General features: G+C 39.8%; 1 protein-coding gene across 2 annotated transcripts in view; it reads left to right on the forward strand.

Moving 5' to 3' along the window:
- epb41l5 (erythrocyte membrane protein band 4.1 like 5) overlaps positions 1–18,816 on the forward strand; it is a 276,656-nt gene extending 257,840 nt beyond the window's left edge. For both annotated transcript variants that reach the window (XM_048239962.1, XM_048239965.1), the window contains 3 exons: positions 3,903–3,953; positions 7,727–7,851; positions 18,122–18,816. In XM_048239962.1, the coding sequence (XP_048095919.1) occupies positions 3,903–3,953; positions 7,727–7,851; positions 18,122–18,188 (243 nt within the window). In that variant the 3' untranslated portion in view covers positions 18,189–18,816. The remainder of the gene's footprint in view (positions 1–3,902; positions 3,954–7,726; positions 7,852–18,121) is intronic.
- Positions 18,817–19,923: the final 1,107 nt, after the last annotated feature.

Below are 19,923 nucleotides of genomic sequence, written 5' to 3' on the forward strand. Positions count from 1 at the left end.
ACAGGAAGACCTTTATTTACGTAAGAGATGGCGTAGAGTACAATATCTAGTAAATGTATTCTGGTCAAGATGGAAGAAGGAATATCTGTTGAATTTGCAACACAGGCAGAAATGGCATAAGACACGCAGAAATGCTAAGGTGGATGACATAGTTATATTAAAGGATGACACTGCACCACGCAACCAGTGGAAGTTAGCAAGAGTGACAGAAGTGTATCCTGGTGCAGATGGCTGCGTGAGGAAAGTGAAGCTGTTGATTGGGGATTCAAAGTTGGATGCAAAGGGCAAGCGAACAAGCACTAAGCCAGTCTACCTGGAGAGGCCCATCCATAAAACAGTCACCTTACTCGAAGCCGAGTGATGCAGCCCACCTATACTGTTTTCTTGCAGAGTCTTAACATTCATTCTAGTATGCAATTGAAATCACAAGTGATTTGGTGGGAGTGTAGCTGCAGTAGAGGGCAGCTGAATAAATAAATAGGCTAAGAAATATAAATACAAATAAATTAGTTCATGAATACATACATCAATAAATAGTTAAGAAGTAAGAACAATTTAATGTTTAGATATAACCATATTATTTGTGTGTTTATTTCATTGGAGTTTTAAGTCTAAGCCAAGAGTGCGTCCTGACTCATGCCGGAACCAAAGTTCTGAAGCTAGAGACGGTGTCAGGGCTTTTGTTTTTGAAGGGATTGGTACCGTTTGGACCACGCAGTTTGAGAGCGTCTACAGTATGCAAGAAAGTTGGTTTATTTCATACAGTACATGGACATTACTATTTGTGTTTAATGAAGATGTGAAGACCCGTTGGTTTATTTCTCTCAAGTAAAAGCGGCCAATGAGGTACAGTTGCTTTCTTGCTGGTATTTTTGTGTTAATAGATGTTAATGCTAGCTTGACAAGGTTGTGTTTGTCCGTGTTATCGTAAGGTTATTTACGCTATGTATGTGGTCTCTATGAGAATGTAATTTATGTTTTCATGTATTTCTGTTTCTGTATGTCTAGTTCTCACGGCACGCCTTTGCACATGTGAATAAATGCCAGTAAATAGTAAAGAACGACTTGGTTTCGTGATTTCGACTTGAGAGGAGTAACACTGTCAATGTCCTTGTACAGGTAAATGTTCAACAATTGCTGGTGTACAGGCTATAATCAATTAGCTAAATCATTTGTCCAGCTGTTTGTGCTTGATATCTTTTTCGTTTTAATGTCGGCAAGCAGGCATGCAATGAACGAGGATATTGGTTTTATCTGCGGATTTATTTTTGCATTATTTTGAATATGACTCGTCTCAACAGCACGTCTACTTTTTCCACACGCATCTCAGTTCTAACACACATATCCCCTCTCGCTTTCTCTCTCTCCATCCCTGCACATGGGGCTCTCTTAAAGGAGCTGCACCATTTTGCAACGATTGCATCTACATTTTCATATTAGAATGTTTTGTCAAGTGTAAGCTTAAACTGCCGTGATCAATTTAAGGTCCAGTGCCCCCCCTGGAAAATCTCCAAGTGTCTCATGCGCTATCGTTACACTATCAAATCTATAAGTAACCGTGACAAATAGGGTAGGCTATAAGATATATAAACTCACGCTATTGTATTATCATTTAAGTTTGGTAATGGCTCAACTGTCTCTGATTGTTCTACTGACTTGGCCTGACTTGGAAACTGCATCAAGTCGCATCAAAAATAGTAGTGGCAGAACTCCCAAGTGCCACCTTGTGGTTGTTTGCGTCAACTGCAGTTTGTGCCATTTCTGCCGAGAATATGGTGTGCGCGATTCATGCAGGAAACCGTCCAAACTTAACTGATACCCACTGTATTGATTTAGTGCATATAAGAGGCCTACCAGAATTTTATCTACCTTGTTTTCCCCCTGCCGACTTCAATTTGGAGATTGGCATTTATTTGTTTGCGCCAAGCACACCCTGGTCATTCAATTTATGAATTTGGAAATAGTACCTTAAAAAGACTTGAAAAAGTCTCCGTATCGCATTCTCCTCAAAAGTTTGTCAACCACTATTATTTTGCTTAAATAACATAGCCTAAATCAGGGGTGGGCAACTAATTTCCCCAAGGGGCCACATGACAAACTGGGACTGTTGAGGAGGGCCGGACCCAAAATACCGAACTCGAAGTCTAAACTCAATTCTGTCCAATACTATTCTGTTCTTGTATAACATTAAGTAACTCATATGGTTTTGTTTACTACTCGTAAGAACAGAGGAAAATGTGACATGTGATTTTTTGACATTGACATTTTTTTTTTCAGTTTTCAAAGGCTGATATAAAAAAGTACTACAATATCTATATAATTAGGCTAGGCCATGAAAATGTGAAGGAATCAGTACAACCATAGGCCTGTGCCACCATTTCATCAACACTCAGCAATATTTCATCATTAAATCATTACCATTATTAAATTAACTCTATGCAGAATTAGATATGAAAATATGAAGCAGACCATAGTAGGCTGAGTTAATCAACATGCACAAAGAAAACTATTTTAAAAATGTAGGCTAAGTTTGCTTTAACTTTATGCACAAAACTGTGATTGGTCAACTCGCCCTGTGTGTTGAGCCGGCTGCTTCAAGCAACCTGTGGGTAGTAACATCATACTAGTTCGCTAACATAAGCTTTGCAAATAAACTCAGACATATTTTGGTTACAGTGACGGGGGTTATCCGAATGTAAACTGTCTATCTGCCAGTAACGTTTTGAAATTAACACTTCGTATCTCCAACAAACAGCAGGAGTTCGTTCTGACAACCTTTGCGGTGGTGAGCGACGCAGACATAAGAGACACAAAACTTTGAAAGGTTTACGCCGACTTAAAGGCAACTGCATTGTGTCGACGCAGAAGCATAAATTCTATTCACCAGCACATCAGTGAGGGTGTTTACATCGAATGCATCCACGCACAAATGTATGAGCGTACAAATAGCAGTCGCTTTCAAAATAAAAGCAACGATATTGATTTGCGTGCATTATCTCTATGCTAGGCTCTTGACTATTGTTCTTTCACAGACCTTACGTCAGGGAAAGCCCACGGGCCGGATGTGGCCCGCGGGCCGTATGTTGCCCATGTATGGCCTAAATATACTCTCATTCCAGCGTAATAATCAAGGAACACCATGGGCACAGCAGCACAATGCAGCTAGCATGCAGCACTTGAAAATAGTCCCTGTAGACTAACTTCCAGCAACAAGGTTGAGCTGCAGTAGACAAATTGGCTGGATTATTACACCTGAATGAGAGTACAGTTCCACGTCAAATCAGCCTAGAAAATCGTTACGTTTCATTACTATGCTGCAATGTTTCATCATTCTTCCATAATGCTATACACAGTCCACATTTTCACATTTTGAGAAATAAATGAACAAATTAGAAGTTTTTGTTTTTCTTTGCCGGTAGGTCTGTGAAATAGGCTGTGAAATGGTGGTATTTGATTTTATATAATTTTCTTAAAAAGGTCTTAAAAACACTTGAATTTGACTTGGATAAACCTGTAGGAACCCTGTTCCAAAAACTTAATTGACAAAAATAAAAGTTATGGTTTGTATATTATGGTATTTTTTATATTTTCATTAGGCTATTGATCATTGGTATTACATTGACATTATTGCTATTTTCCTTAATGTAGTGTTACCAACATTTTAAAACTGTTCACTGTTGATTTTTATCTACTGTTGATTTATTTATTTATTTATTTATTTATTTATTTATTTATTTATTTGCTAACCATAACCAAAAATTGATCAAGCAAAGTAAAACACAGTAAGAAAAGTACAATGAATAATTGCACCTGTAGTACACTATATAAAAAAACAGCGCCACAAATATTAGAGCCGGCTTTAATTTTCAATTTTTTTTTTTGGTTTGATTGTTTTTTAACAGGTGCAGCCTAAGCCTCTGATCTCTCCACGATGGATCATCCCAACACCTGCTGTGAGTGTTCACTTCATAAACAAGGATCAAGATGGGTCCTTAAGGCCAATTCACAAGATTCACAACAAAACAAAATCATTGCAGCAGTTTGAAATAAACGTTGCATGTTGTTGCCAGCTGTTGCAAGCCATTTCAAAGGATTCATCATGTCAAATTGCAGTTGCAAGGATTTAGAACACTTTTACCTCGCAGCATTTGTGACGTGTTGTCATTCAATCATTCCAGCAGAGACATCAGGTCAGAGAGCAGAGAAATACTTATTAACTCGGTTTTGAAGATAACCGGTGTCTGCACAACATCAGTCAAAATGGGTATGTTAATAAAATGACCAAAAGCAAAACGCTAACATGCTAGCATCCTAACGTCATAAAAGCATGGGGTTGTGTACAGTAGTGTAACATTTATTCACCATAAGTTAATAAAGTTGAAGAGGCTCTGCAGTGTAGGCTATGCTTAATTGTTTATTTGCATTACCTTATTTCTAACATGTCATGACCTGGTGTCATTTTTTTTTTTTAAAAAGAGTTATATACTTATACTTAAGTTGTTCAACTCTTTGGCTGTGGACTGTTTAGGCACTGGAACAATAGTGGCAGATTTAAAACTGTGGGGGGCTGTTGAGTGGGCCAGAGACATGTTGTTGGTGAAGACACCAGCCAACTGCTCTGAGCAGGCTCGCAACACACGTCCGGGAACTCCTTCAGGGCCAGCAGCTTTCTGAGCATTCACTCTGCCCAGGATGTTGCAGACCTCTGAGGTGGAAAATTGAAGTATGTCCTCGTCCTGTGAAACAGCTGACTTAAAGGCTGCCTCCTTGTTTTCTCGGTCAAATGAAGCATAGAAGTGGTTCAGCTCAACTGGGAGGGAAGTAGAGGAGGGTAGGGAAGAGTTGCAAGGGGATTTGTTGGTGATTGTATGTAGACCTTGCCACATACCCCGGTGGTCAGAGGAGTTGAAGTGCTCTTCAATCCTTTTCTTGTAGGTGTGTTTGGCCCTGGATATCCTTTTCCTCAGGTTGGATCTGGCTGAGCTGTAGGCCTCCTGGTCTCCCAACCTGAAGGCTGCATCCCTGGCCTTGAGGGAATAGTTTCACTGTTGTATGTTTAGTCAGTCCCTTTACACACTTGTTGATATAATCCAGGACAGAGTTGGTGTTTGTATGGTAGTCCATGGTGGCATCAGCAGCAAACATATTCCAGTCAGTGTGCTGGAACTGTTGTTGTAGAGTGGAATCTGCATCTTAGAGTGCAGCACAGGTAAGAGCTCTTCCATTACTGTCCAGTTATCGTCAGGCTGTTCAAGGGTACGTGCATCGGATAGTTTAGTGACTGTCCTGTCAGATAAAACAGCAGAAACGGCCCATCTCTGCTCCAACAAGCGCTCGAACATATCATGAATAGAGTTCCACCTTGTCCGACAGAACTGCACTAACTTGTGCTCGGGCAAGTTTGTTGTTGCTGCTTTTGTTTCAACGCCTCGGTTGCAACTGTGCTATGGAGGAAATGTGAAACCAGACGATTGCCTAATGAAATTACATGGTTTATTTGCTGTAGTTTGAAGCCGTTGTTTATAGCCAGTTGTTGCGAAATAAGGGTAGGTAGTTGTGCATGGTTGTGGTCGATCTGTGGTATGCCAGCTTCCCTTGACATAGTTTACACTGAACTTGAGTTCCATACGGAATCGGCTGAGTCTGCATCGTTCACACCACGCCGCAGTTAACGGTTGCAAGACAGAGAGTACGCTCTTCTTCTGTTCTGTTATTATATGATACAATAAATATGTATCGCGGAGGTTTTGGTGCTTTAGCGACACTCTAGCGACATTCTGGTTGAATCTAATGTGTACAGGAACATGTCTGCCTTTCTAGTGCTTGTTTCTTTTATTTTTTTCTTGAGTTTCTGTAGTAGTGGAGATAATGATAGTCACATTCATTATTTGGTATTCCGACGCAATTCCGACTATTCGACTATTCACTGATCATTGCCCATCCCTAATGGAAGAACCTAATGCATGTAACTGACCATCGCTATTCACAGACTCTACACCACTTTTGATTGTATCCTTCAAATAGAAAGCCTTTAATCTTATCGTTCTGAAAAACTTAAACAACTCAACTTTTGTAGTGAAAGAGTCAGCTCTTTTGGAACAAAGGACAGACCTTGTGACAGTAGTTTGTGTTGTTCTTCAGTTAACTCCCATCTGGAGATGCTAACCTTCGTCCTTTTCCTCACTCCTCACTACTATGCTGCAATGTTTCATCATTCTTCCATAATGCTATACACAGTCCACATTTTCACATTTTGAGAAATAAATGAACAAATTAGAAGTTTTTGTTTTTCTTTGCCGGTAGGTCTGTGTGATAGGCTGTGAAATGGTGGTATTGTTTTTATATAATTTTCTTAAAAAGGTCTTAAAAACACTTCCACGTTAGAACAAAGGACAGACCTCGTGACAGTAGTTTGTGTTGTTCTTCAGTTAACTCCCAGCTGGAGATGCTAACCTTCGTCCTTTTCCCCCGCCTTGTTTTCCTCCTCTTCCCTGTCCCGATGCCAAGGGTGGAAGCGGTTGCGGTGTGGGCTTTTTGGCTGAGTGTAAAAAAAGCCCGCTGGTCGATTCCATATCAGTGCTGAGGGCTAGATGACGCACTGGTGACTCCGAGAGCAGGTGTTCTTCTCTGATACCTGGGTAGTCTCACCCTTCTGCCCAACAGCCAAGGGTAAACGCGGCCATCACGATAGTCCAGCGCGTTCCAACGATATTTAGTCATCTTGTGGTGTTCTAAGTCACGTTTGTAGATCTCAATCTTTTTATCAGTCCATAATTTTCTTGAGTTTTTCTGGTGTCAATTTTTCGGTCATATCGTTGTGTAGACCGTCCAGTTCTGTGCGTAGTTTGGCCAGCTTCTCATTTTCAATCACCAACAGCATTAAATCTAGTGAACACTTATTCAGAATGGCGCACCACTTATTGCAGAACTCTATGTTGTCTCGTCCTAGTGTGGGTTCTTTGTTGATTCGTAGGCCCCATGGAATCCTACTGTTGCGCCAGTATTGGGATAACACTGTGGTGCCATGAAGCGAGACCTTGTTTCCCTCTTGCAGAGTTACTCAAGGAAACAGTATCCCTCTGGACTCACACTCTGTATAGGTGAATGTGGTTGCTCTTGCTTCAGTAAGCTTCTCGACATCATCGTACATCATCATGTTCGATGGAGCAGTGTTTACAAACAGTAACTCGTAAAACAATGGAAAAACGTGCTCAACACCTCCTTAGTCTTTATACACTGGGTGCTGAATGAAGAAAAAGAACCACACTCACAGTTCCTTTTAAACAACTTTTAATCGCCCCACGGACATTTCAAGCAGAAAGCCCTTACCTGGATAGGCATGCCTATATACCTATATACCTACCTCTTGGCCATGTACCTTGTGTTAAATAAGTAGATTTAAAATCTCGCTTATTACAAAAACATATGGAATTTGACACACAAAACAGGTGTAAGTGAATTTGGTGCAGATATCAGATGTGAGTGTATGACGAAATGTCATGGGTCGCAGAACCAAAGATGTTTGGGTCGTTCCTCACCACTTTTGGCTATATTTTGTAAAAGTATATTTGAGTTTGCAACTACTGTTTTAAAAATGGCTTAAATCTAAGAAAATGTCTAGCCCCTAATTGTTGATATTGTCCTCTTGTGCTTTCTGAAGTGTTTCTCAAAAATGGTGTATTACTACTCTAATGTGTCACTTGTGTATTCTACTTTTCATCTCTAGCCTGGCACATTCACTAATGGTTTGGCTGGACATGATTGTACAGTAGAGACATCCCTCTTGCGTCAAGAAGTGTTTCCGTTGACCTCACAAACAACTCTATCTAATACCCATGTCCAATCCAGCAGGTAAAGTTATTTGTCATTTCATTCAGTTTTCCATGATGTTATTTGGTTTATTGGCTGTTTTTTGTGAATCGCTGTACTTTATGCTTCATGGTGCTCTCACTGGAAGATTTATTGTTTTCCATATTGATAGAAGATGAAAGTATCGATTTATTGGGAATGAAGACTGTTGTTGGGAACTAAAACCTGATCAATATACTGGCAAGATGGATTTTTGTAGTTGATATTTCAGATACATCTGTACTAGGGATTATAAACTGTGTAAGTCTTAAATCATATTACATTGTGTAGGATGTCCATCAGAAATTCCTCTGGATATTATCAATCTGTCTATAAAGACTTTTTCTTGTTTTACACTATTTGATAGCTACATTCAAATGACAAAGAAACGGTGGAGCCGCAACCTATTTGATTTGCAAGACTTCAATCTAAATTGCCATTACACAACAAAACATTCAGATGAGTAGCCTATGATCAGCTCAAAGGGAAAGTAAAATGTCACAACTTGATGAAGGCTTTAGTAACTTTTCCCCCAGTAGAGATGTAATGGTATGGAAATTTAACATGACGATTATAGTGACCAAAATTATCATGTTATCGGGATTATTGTGTTTTTTTTCAAATGTGCTGAAAATGTTTCTGAGTCAACAGAATGGCATAGTGTCATAAAAGTGGTGTGGCTCCCTTTTTGTTACTCGGTATGTGTAACACGCATATGCAAAACTAAGTTAGATGGGCTAGCGACTGAGGTAAAGTTAGTGAATTGTTGGCCAATAAATTAAGCTGCAACTCCTTTGATTTAAGCTGTATCTTGTAGTGTTGTCACAATACCAAAATTAATGTTTCGATGCTGATACCAAGTCAAGAATTACGATTTCGATACTTCTTCGATACTTTTAAAAAAATGTATTTGATTTGGGGGCCCCACCACCTTGACGTCATCGGTAATATTGAATATACTGTAGTGTGATCATTCAAACCAGTGACCATCCCAGATTCTGCTTGACTCTCTCCACACAAACACACATGGAAAATGATGGCCTATGTCATATTTCATATATTCTGCATAATTACTAGTACATATATAATTATCAATTTGAATACTTTATATTGATCTCTATTACACTTAGGCATATCTTTAATGTGGTGTGTAGGTCTAATTGAGTGCACATTGGTGATGTGTAGGTGTAATTGAGTGCCTGTCACTTTAAGAGATACGTGAGAGTAATTAACCTTCAGTCTCACGGTTTTAGTCTAGTGAATAAAAGTTGCGCATAAGGATATGTGGATGCAATTAATTATGTTTTGTATGTCATTAGATAAAATAAATGTTCAAAAAACGAACAAGTCGAAGAAAATCTTTCTGGGATCATAGAAGAGATACAGTGGGCAGTGCTTCGACTTGGCCAGCTTCACTCGCGGTCCGCGCGTGGGATCAGGCGGTATCACGCAACTTTAATTTGTATTTTTCCAGTGAGACGCTGCAACAAACCAAACATCCGGTAGATGGCTCAAGTGAGCAGGGTGTCTCGTAAAAACAAATGGAGCCTGGAAAACACAGACTTCAGACTACACAGACTTCACTACAGACTTTAGCAGGCTGGTTTAGAAATAATTTAATTGCCAGAAAGCATGCCCTGCCCTAATAAAGAAATATTTGGTTAACTGCGAGTGAATCCCATTTGCAGCCGTAGAAGAAACGCAGGACAAATTAAACATTCTGGTTTTCTCCGAGTTTAACGATGATAGACAGACATAATTTGGACAAAATATAGAGCATATTAACCTCCGTTGCTTAGCCAAATACCTTCCTGTTATGTCCTGTTATCACGGAGTTACAGGCGATAAACGGTTTTTGATGGTCACAAGTTTACTTCATTAGCGGTTTATTTTTTTGATTATTAAAGAGTGTTTTTCATTTAAAGGTTTGACTTCGTGCTTATTCAGTAGAGCATTTAGTGCTCTTCCAAATCCCAGACGTTCACATTGCATGTTTGTTTGTAATGGATGCAACCGCGAGATAGGCTACGCGTTTGACGGCAATGAGTTGTTAACAGACATGAACCAAGACATATAGCACAGCCGCAATCTAGGGACTGTTCGTTATTTTTTGAAGGGGCCACCAGAGGAATTTTGAGTGCTTCAGTCAAATGTTGCATGACCCTCCCTTGCCTGCTAGAAATTGTTCAATGACCCTCCGACAGAATTGTTAAAAAAGACATGACCCTCCCCTGCCAATTGTCGCTGTCTTCCGCCCGCGCTGCTTTGCGCCACAGCCACACACTGTGATAACGTTCTTAAATCAATCTCCCGTGAGCTTGCATGCTACCAGTCCTTCCTTTTCAAATGTGTTGCGCCTGTTTGCACAATTTCACAAATAATCATATGTGATTAATAATATGACAAATAATCCCTGTGCACGGGGGCCGAAACAATGCATGCCGACTTTTTCTGTGTTTCTCACGTATTTTAACTTCCCCCGCTGTCTTGCCGCTTTAATGTTTTCCCGTAGAATATCCCATATTTTAATACTCTCATAACAGCCCTGCAATCGGGCCTGTCTCTGTGTTGCCCTGTTGCTACCCCTTGCCCTTCCAACAAAACAGATGTCTTCAAATCATCGTTTTCCTTGCTTGAAGGCGAACTTAGAGTGATGTTAACCTATTTAAGTTTAACGGCGTGATTGCCGTGAGAGCACGATTCATTGGCTTGCATGTTCGGCCTTATGTCACGTGCGCACCTGAGGCTACTCAGCTACTAGAAAAAGAATTTCCCCTGTTTGTATGTTCACTCCAAGTTGGCCTACCATAACTTACCAACTCTGCACTGTAGACCCTAACTGGCTATTTATATTTTTCTGTGAAATAAGCAAATGTATTTGTTCAACTTTATGAAGCAGAATTACGCACTAGGCTACTTGGAACATAACACATTTGACAAAGGACAGATGTATGTTATAGTGACAAAATATTAACTTTCACTGTTTTACGATGTCTTTGTCATGGGGAAGTTTTTTTCCCCATGCATTTATTCTAGGCTACTGTCAGTGACTGCCGTGAGAGAAGCGGATTCTGTGTTTCGTTCATGTCAGTGACTGACACGAGAGAAGCGGGGTCTGTGTTGTGTTGCGTTGCTTTAATTTATTTTCAATTGGGCGTGCCATGCCGTGTCGTCCACAGCTCAGTTCTGACAAAGCCGAAATTACTCCTTTTGAAACAATGAGTGCGCGCGTTTGTATGGTTTGCTTGACAGGGGGGGATCCCAAGCAGCTTTCAGCCATAAGGCTACTTTGAGAACATTTCCTAATTCACCCGACACTAATATTCAAAATGTTGAAAACTATTTCGGCATAGCCTATAAGCAGTTTAATTAAATGTAATGTTAGTTGTAAACAAACGAGCTACTTGGTGAGGCTTGGCCTCACAGATGCGCTCGTGCCTTAGTTGGCAAGAAAAATCTTCACGATATAGGCCTATTAACTGACCACCCGATTCACGTTGACTGGGGGGCAGGGGGGGCCATCAGACATTTGTGCCCAGTTAATCCGGCCCTGCCCCCAACAAATCACACCTTCCCACCAGCTGTGACAACTTAAAAGAAGTCAAGAGGACTCCTAACTCACAGACCTATTCACAAACCGGTTTTGTGGCATTTCGCCTGTTTTGAAATCCTATGCGGCTACAGGAGCTTCCAATCGTGAGGAAGCAATTTTGCATTGTAGGCATAACTAACATGCAATAACGCCACCAACAACAACCAACTAGGCTACTCATTGTCAACATGTAAATTAAATGTAACATTATTGTGAATCAAATTAAAATGTTCTCTTTTGCAAAAGTAGGCATAGGCATAGTAACAGATTAATTTAATAATGTTACAATGATACTACATCAATCCGTATGTTTCATTAGGCTACTAGGCTATTTGTTTTGCCTTACTCTTGATTCATTTAGGCTAGGCCTTTTTATTCAGTTATTCATCATCTTCCGTCCTTGTGTAGCGCACGCATTCTCAGACCTGTCACCTGCCACTCATCGTAAGGGAGGTGTTTGGAATCATTCCCGCGTTACAATCATCAGCCAATCAAGGTGGTCACTTCAGTCAAGCTCATGTATGAGTAATAACGTAATCCATAGCAACGAAGACTCACTCACTCTTAGTCAAAGATTCTAGAGCGCTCAGCTCCAGAATCTGTTCAGGAGTTGTTATTTTTCCTTACTAAGAGTAGGTCTGAAAGGCTTTGTGAATAACTTAATAAGAGAAACTCCTAGCTAAAATCTTTTATTGCTATTTAGGAGTAGCCTACTCCTAGTGGTAAGATAAAAGGCTTTGTGAATATGGCCCCTGGTGTCTAACCCAATGCATAGCCCATTTACACAAAATAATGGTCGAATATTAAGCTATGATCATTGTTATTTAAGAACATGCAGTGCGCGTAGGGCACCAAAAACATCTTGCTCGTAAAACATAATCGTACCGCACATTGTGGCGGGTCTGTTATTTAACCTACTTACTGTAGGCTGCGCAAAACACAGGCCTTTATTTTGGGCAAGCCTGCATTCGAGGCAGGCCTAATGTTGAAGAATTTTATATAAAGCCTGCGTTAACAGTAATCCTCCTGCCCCCGATACCACAGCTGTGGATAGTGTGGAATGTTCAGGTAATAACACAATCCAATGTGTGTCTCAATTGTCTCCCGCTGACCACCTCACACATTTCTCTAGATTTTGCAACGACCTTACATGAGACAATGCCATAAAATGCCAGTTTTTAGGACACAGAATAATGTTTGTAATGATACCAGTTAGGCCTACGTTCAACAGTAACATAAGTGTAATGAGCTATTCATTGTCGAAGGTGCATGGTGAAGTGAAATTCTTACTTTGGAAAACAAACATTTGCCGATATCATTGGACAGGGGATAGGCCTACTTGTTTATTTTTCACGTAGCCTACAATGGCCAGTTCAGACAAAGCCGAAATTACTCATTTTGAAACATTTGTATGGTTATATTGCTTGACTTAAATCCCAGAGAGTAGGCTACCGCACCCCACAGTGATGGGCCTAGCTAGCGGTCTTACGCGTTCAGTGTGGGGTATAAACAAGCTGAAAATTTAGCGGTGTCACGTGTGCCTGTCACAGACGTAGGAAGCTGAAGCTTGGGATACAGTTACTACAGTAACAGTATTTTATTTTACTTCTTATGGATTTTTAATATTTTTTTCACTTTTATAAAGGCTTTGTTTTTTTTTTTCACTTTCATAAAGGCTTTGTTTGAATGCTGTTGGAACAAATAGTAGTCTATTATAAAGGCAACTTTCTGTTGCAATATTCTGTGTGTTCTGGACTGCAGGTAACTTGTTAAGCCAGTGGTTCTCAAACTTTTTCTTTCATTCCCCACTTTGATCAAGGGGGCATTGACTGATGATGGTGGAGATAACGTGTTATCCCGAGGCCTTTGCAAGTTAGCATCTCCGACGGTAGCCTACCCTATTAAAAATACAAGTTTTCGATGTCCCAAACGGAGAGCCATACTTTATTGTTTTAACGATCTCTATGCTACTCACCAAAATGTAGGCATGGGAACATGATGAAGTATCCAACTGTCGTGTGTTAAATTATTGTGATTACGAGCCAGTGGTTTTCAAACATTATGCGTGACTCGGACATCTATGCAACAGACTCATATCGTCCTCGCATTCGCAAAATGAGGGCATACAGACTGCTCAGATAACAGGTGTACCTCCAGTTATGCACGGTTTTAGTCAAGTCATTTAAATGTGCTGGTGAAACAGTTGTGTACTCTATTGTTATTTATCCCTATTCACCCACGCCGTCAATTCTGTGGCGCAGTGCGTTAAGGCCGGCTGATGACAGCCGCCGTTACGCAGCAGTTATCAGTCCCATGTCCAAGAGTTCGAATCTGGGTTAAGCCCATATTTTGAGAAATGCTGAATAGACCACAACCAATTTCAATTCTTCAACACGGTCACCATTAGACTAGAGGGGAGAAAGAATGGGAAAAGATCTGGGTACAGTTCTTCCAGAGCTTTGTGCCAAGTAATCAGCGTTGAGTCGAGATGTTTGTGTTAATGAAACGAAGCGTATAGGCCATAGTCTAACATGCGTAAACCAATGGTGTAGAGATGACGCCACAGGGTTTTATTTAAGAGACCCTACGTTTGTATGTAGGCAATTTATATTCACAATACTTAGGCCTACTAAAATAAATAGTATTTTATTTGTATTGGTTGTTTAGAGTAAAAAAAAAACGGTCGGTCTTAACGCAAGTTTACAACCGGCAAGTCGGTCGGACTAAAAGGGGGAAAAAAACAATATTTGGGTCGGCAGGCAGAGCGATGTACAGTGGCAGAGCGACGCACAGTGGCTGAAAGTGGTACTAAAGCTTCACGCAGCTTCACGCCTCGTAATGCGTGACTGAAGTGGTCATTTGAAAGCGATGCCCACTGTAAGTGTCTTGCAATGTTCATTAATGATTTTAGTGAGCACTATTGACAGACGTGATCTGAGCTAGCGGGATAGTTAGCAAGGATCTCTCTTCAGATGTAAAAGTTTGCCAGCCTATTTCTAAATTACATTAAAACCAAATAGTAGGCCTAAATGACCAAAATCCCACAGCCTACTGTAGGTAGGTTAGCAACACAAACTTGAGAGATGCAAGTGAGCAAATCAACTTGATATTAGCCTATTATTATGTGTTACCATAGAATCACTTGAACTAGCAGCCATGTCTCGCTGTTTATAGCACAACAGCTGCGCTTACGTGTGTGAGGAGAAAAGACGCGCAGCCACAGGTTAGGGGAGGAGGCGCTAGAACCATGCCTTGTGCACACGCATATTACTTAAAAAGAACACGGTCATTCTCAAAAGTATCGATACTAATAAAATTAGGCATCATGACATTTTTAATTCCAGGGTATTGCGATACTTTTGTAGTATTGGTGCACCGTGCAACACTAGTATCTTGTGCATGCCTGTTGTTCACAACTAGCCTACCATAAGGGAGAGTCAGGACAATGTAAACAGTTTTAAATTAAACATAATTTACGCCCTGGCTGTGGCGCAACTGGCTGGGGCACCTAAGAAGAAAAAAGGGAATTTTTGAAAAATTCCATACGATTCTGGAGATATCATACGAGTCTGCTGACATGCGATTTCACCGTAAGAGTCCTACAAGAACACCCCTCAAACATCATGCAATGAGGAAAAAGGTTTCGTAGCTACATTTTAATGGGAAATGCACTAATGCCTACTGATTTGAGGGGGCAGCCGTGGCCTACTGGTTAGCGCTTCGGCACTTGTAACCGGAGGGTTGCCGATTCGATCCCCGACCAGTAGGCACGGCTGAAGTGCCCTTGAGCAAGGCACCTAACCCCTCACTGCTCCCCAAGCGCCGCTGTTGTTGCAGGCAGCTCACTGCGCCGGGATTAGTGGATGCTTTACCTCACTGTGTGTTCACTGTGTGCTGAGTGTGTTTCACTAATTCACGGATTGGGATAAATGCAGAGACCAAATTTCCCTCACGGGATCAAAAGTGTATATATTATACTTATACTTATACTTGATAATAAAAATCTTACTACACAAGAACCCCTTTGAGTAGAAGAATAATCTTGGTGTCAAATGAAAGCTTGGTGTCAAATGATGGCTTCTGGAGATTTTAGTTTTATTTAGTATTACATTTGCATGGCAGTGACTGTCATAGAATCAAAGAAAAGGGATTACTTTTACACATGAAGCTGCTACTGTGGCTGTTTTCTAAAAATGATTCTGAGCTTAACGCATAGGTATTCCAACACAAACAAATTTGTGAAAAATCCATATTTTACTCTATAGTCATGTACTTTAAGGCTTCAGGCCTCAATTGTGTTTCAAGCAGGGCTCTACCCTAAAAAAAAAAATCCAGGAGCACTTAAAAATCTGGGGGTCAGTTCTGTACTTAACTTACACATAATGCAACTTTACATTGAAGCGAACAGTTAAACATGCCAGTGCATTTAGAGAAAACAAGATTTTAAAGAACATCAGTGCCTACTTTATTTTCAGTCTGTTCTATTTTTCTACATTTTGTTAATGTAAAATAATATAATGCATTGCCATATTTGCTTTTAGCCTGTATATGAAGTAGGCTATCCTGCCAAATGTAGGTCCCTAGGCCAATTTATTTATTTGTGAATCCACCTGTAGCTAATCCAAATATGCCCATGGTGACCTATCTGACTGCATACTGCCCAATACTATAAACCGTGAATTTTCTCTTCCTCAAAACCCAACAGTCTAATCAATGATATTTATATTTATTTGAAATATCTGCATTGATGGGGGCAGTAGGCAAATGGTATGCATACTTTCGTTTTGCACTTCAGCTTGTATTTGGTGTAAAACAAACAAGCATGCATGGAAGCCTCGAGTTGTCTGTAGTGTTCTACCTTTGAAAAAAACTGGAGTACGGGAGGCTACTTTTGTGCCTGTTCGCTACAGCTATATTTTGCATATTGCAGCCAATACGAAAACTGGGCTAAAAGGCATACCTTTTCCTTCTCTCACTGCATTCTCAGAATCTCATCCTGTTCCTCATATATCCGATGAATTCGGTGGATTGAATAAATAAGTTCTACTTTGCATCTTGGCTGGCTAGTCTAACTTTCCGCTTTTTCTGCGCGCACCCTTGAATTTAATAGAAGCAACTAGCGAGTCACAACGCGAAACTGCTAACGTTGATGGGAGGTGTAGTTTTTATGCTGCATTGGCGACGTGATTTTATGGTTCGCACCCAGTAATGTTACGCAATGGTGTATTTTGTAGACAAACATTGACTTGGTTAGAGGTCATTCGCACCAGTGCGCCTAAATAATTTTGGTAACACTTTAGAATAACATGTGCTGATTAGGTATTAACAGTGCATTATAAGCAGTTAACTTCATTACTAACAGTTAGTTAATAACATTAACTAACTGTTAACATGCAGCGTGTAAGTGTTAATAAGCAGCCTTTTAAGTTACTTACAAGCATATTTGTTAACAGTTGTAAGTGTTAACAAGCAGCTTGTTAATGCTTGTTAATGGTGTATAAGACAAAGAGGTGGATAACTAATACGCTTTCTTACCTATTTGTAGTAAATTTTGCAGCCTATAGCTCCACAAGCCCGACCTTCTATCTCTATATTTCTACTGTATCTATCTAGCTTGGTTTAGCTGTGAGAAATGCACTTTCAAAATTGCTGCAGCGAGCAGGAATCAAACCTCGGTCTCCTGCATCATAGAGTGACCTTATAAGTAGTGAGCTACAGTCCTATCTGTATTATTGAAGAAAATGTTCATATTGATTCTATATTCCGATAATGTTCTATATCGTACCAGCTATGCTTTTCACAAATATGTTTCTGATGGCAAAGTGGTGTTTAATTAATGCAGCAACAGACCATGAATGTTCGCCTCTGTTCAAGGCAAACTGAAACATGTTTCAAATCGATTGCGAACGTTCGCCTATGTTTTGCGAACGCACCCACTTGTCGTCTTTAAGCCTCCGTTGCTAGGTAACCAAACTATATACAAAGCTGGCATAGATAGATAGATAGATACTTTATTGATCCCCAAGAGAATGTGCAGGACTGAGCAGCGTTCATACGTTGCTCTATCTTGGTTAGTAATCGAAGATCTTTGTTTTTTTAGTTGTTGCTATCTATCTTTATTTTTGCTAACTTTCTAGCTAGCAAAGATTAGAGATGGGTTAAGACTTTTGGCAGTTGCAAGTGTGCCTTTGAACTGGCCAAGCAGCATAGCTGCCCAAGCATACTGAGGGTTTCAACCCTTTCCTTTATGCTGTGATTTAAATGCTGTGCTCTAAAGCTTTGATACTAGACACTAGAATTGCCAAGAATTTCAAAACTACTAGAACTACCAAGGTGGTTATTTAGACCGTTGGAATTTTAACTCAAAATTTCACCTGCAGAACAATGAAATAGTAGTACACATTTTAGAAACTTATTTTATGCAAATGTTAATATTTTGTGGGCCCCATAAGCCATTTCTTTCCCCTGATTCTGTCTAAATCAATTAATTTCCTCCCCTCTGGCATGCACACTCCACTATCAAATTGTTTTGCACAATCTTTTATACTGGGGCCCATTAGCCCCACTGTAGTCTCGTAGGAATATATTTGCCATGTTTTAGGTGAGGTGGTGTAGCCTGGCATGTCCCAATTCTGATTGTGGTATTTGCAGCTGACTACAAAAAATGTTGTCTTTTTGCAGCTATCTAGCCCCTCAACCCAAGGATGATGACCACAAGCCCATGGGACTACTAACAACAGACCTCTAAGATCAGACAAAGCACTCATTGACATGTTTTTAAGACCACCATTCTGCTTTCGGACAACCTCACAAACTATGCATAGTTTATTTTTATATGTAGTCCAATGGGCTAGTCCACTATACTATTACAATTCTCTTCACTGTTCCTTTTGTATAAGTTAAAGTATTTACGTCAGACCACTTTTTCATTGTCATTAACACTGGTGATGCTATGTGTAAGCTCATTTGTTCTGTGTTTTTTGATTCAATTGGCTGTAATGTTAAGTTGTATTCAACTGGCAAGGTGTGAGCCAACATTTTCTTTCCTTATATTTTGTGTTATTTTTAAACTTTTATTTTGACTTATGTAGCTGTTATTGCTGGAATTATGAATAGTATGTAAGTTGTCTTGACTTGTCTTGACTGACAATCATGATGCACTGGTCTTGAATTTCATTATAATCATGACATGAAATGGGATGAATGTACTGTTGGAAGGCACATCACAAGAATCAACTATTTTCTCTTACCTGAAAGGACTCTAACTTTACATTGATATTGTCTTCTGAAACAAATGGAGCCCAATGAAGCAGAGGCAAAGTCTGTGGATTATCCCAGTTAAGGTAATTTTAAATAAAGCATTTTCATTACCTACAGTGTATTGACTTTTGAATAACAGTGTCCTACCAAAACTATTGAAATGTAACATCTAGAGCAGTGGTCACCAACCTTTTTGAGCCCACGATCCCTGACCTTGGTCCTGAACAAAGGTAAGATCTACCTTGAAGCGTCAAAAGAGAACCAAAGCCAAAATACTGACAATTTAAGGCCTTTTATTTAGGCAAATGTATCAGGTCAAAAATATCACATCCTCTACCCCCTTGTGAATCCGTGACTGTACCTTTTAGTCTGGGTTACACAAGGATGGCATATATTTTACAAACCGAAATCGCATTTTCCTTATAGAGGCGTCAATGAGACTTAACATAGTCTTTACTTGCATTATTTTGGTTTTGATTTACTAATTGGATTAAGGCGAGACACTACAGGTGAATAGGGTAAAAATTTAAAATAATAGACATCACCATGAAACTTCCTCAGTTGATTACTTACACAAGTGTGAACAAAAAATGTATTACAAGTTTTTGAAATTCGAATGTTTAATTATGCAAATTAGTTTGGTGTACATAGGTGCTACATAGGCTGAGATGTTTCTACTGGAAAATGAGAAAAACTCAATAGAGCATCACAGTCCCGCCCACAGCCGAAATGCGGTTAGGTGCCGGAAGTAAGATTCCCATTCATTTGTCCCATTGACGTTTTGGAAAAATCTGTATCTAAAGAGTTTTACAGCATGTCTTAGGCTAACCAGCTACAGCATAACTCATAAGCATACAACATATCATTTCGAGTGAAAAAACAAAGAGAAAATCCAAAAAAAGTCAAAGGTACAAGACAAGTAATCGTGTAAATAATAGTGTTTTGATATTGAATTTTATATTTATGATTGTGTATTTTATAACGTTAACGTTAGCAACATGGTGCATTGCTTCGTACCTGACCGTCATCCTATGCTGTCATCACTGCTCAGTCGGGCTGATGCATGGACCGGTGCATAGTCTGCTCTTGGACCACCATATTCAGTTTATTAATTTGCCGTGAATTATTACACAAAATGTTCATTAAATGCACAAAGAAGTATTCCTAGGTTAATGATTGATATGAATCATACAGTAGCCTAGCTAATGTTAACTAGCAGCATT

The sequence above is a fragment of the Alosa alosa genome, chromosome 3 (assembly GCF_017589495.1).
Source record: "Alosa alosa isolate M-15738 ecotype Scorff River chromosome 3, AALO_Geno_1.1, whole genome shotgun sequence".
In the NCBI taxonomy this organism is placed as follows: Eukaryota; Metazoa; Chordata; class Actinopteri; order Clupeiformes; family Clupeidae; genus Alosa; species Alosa alosa.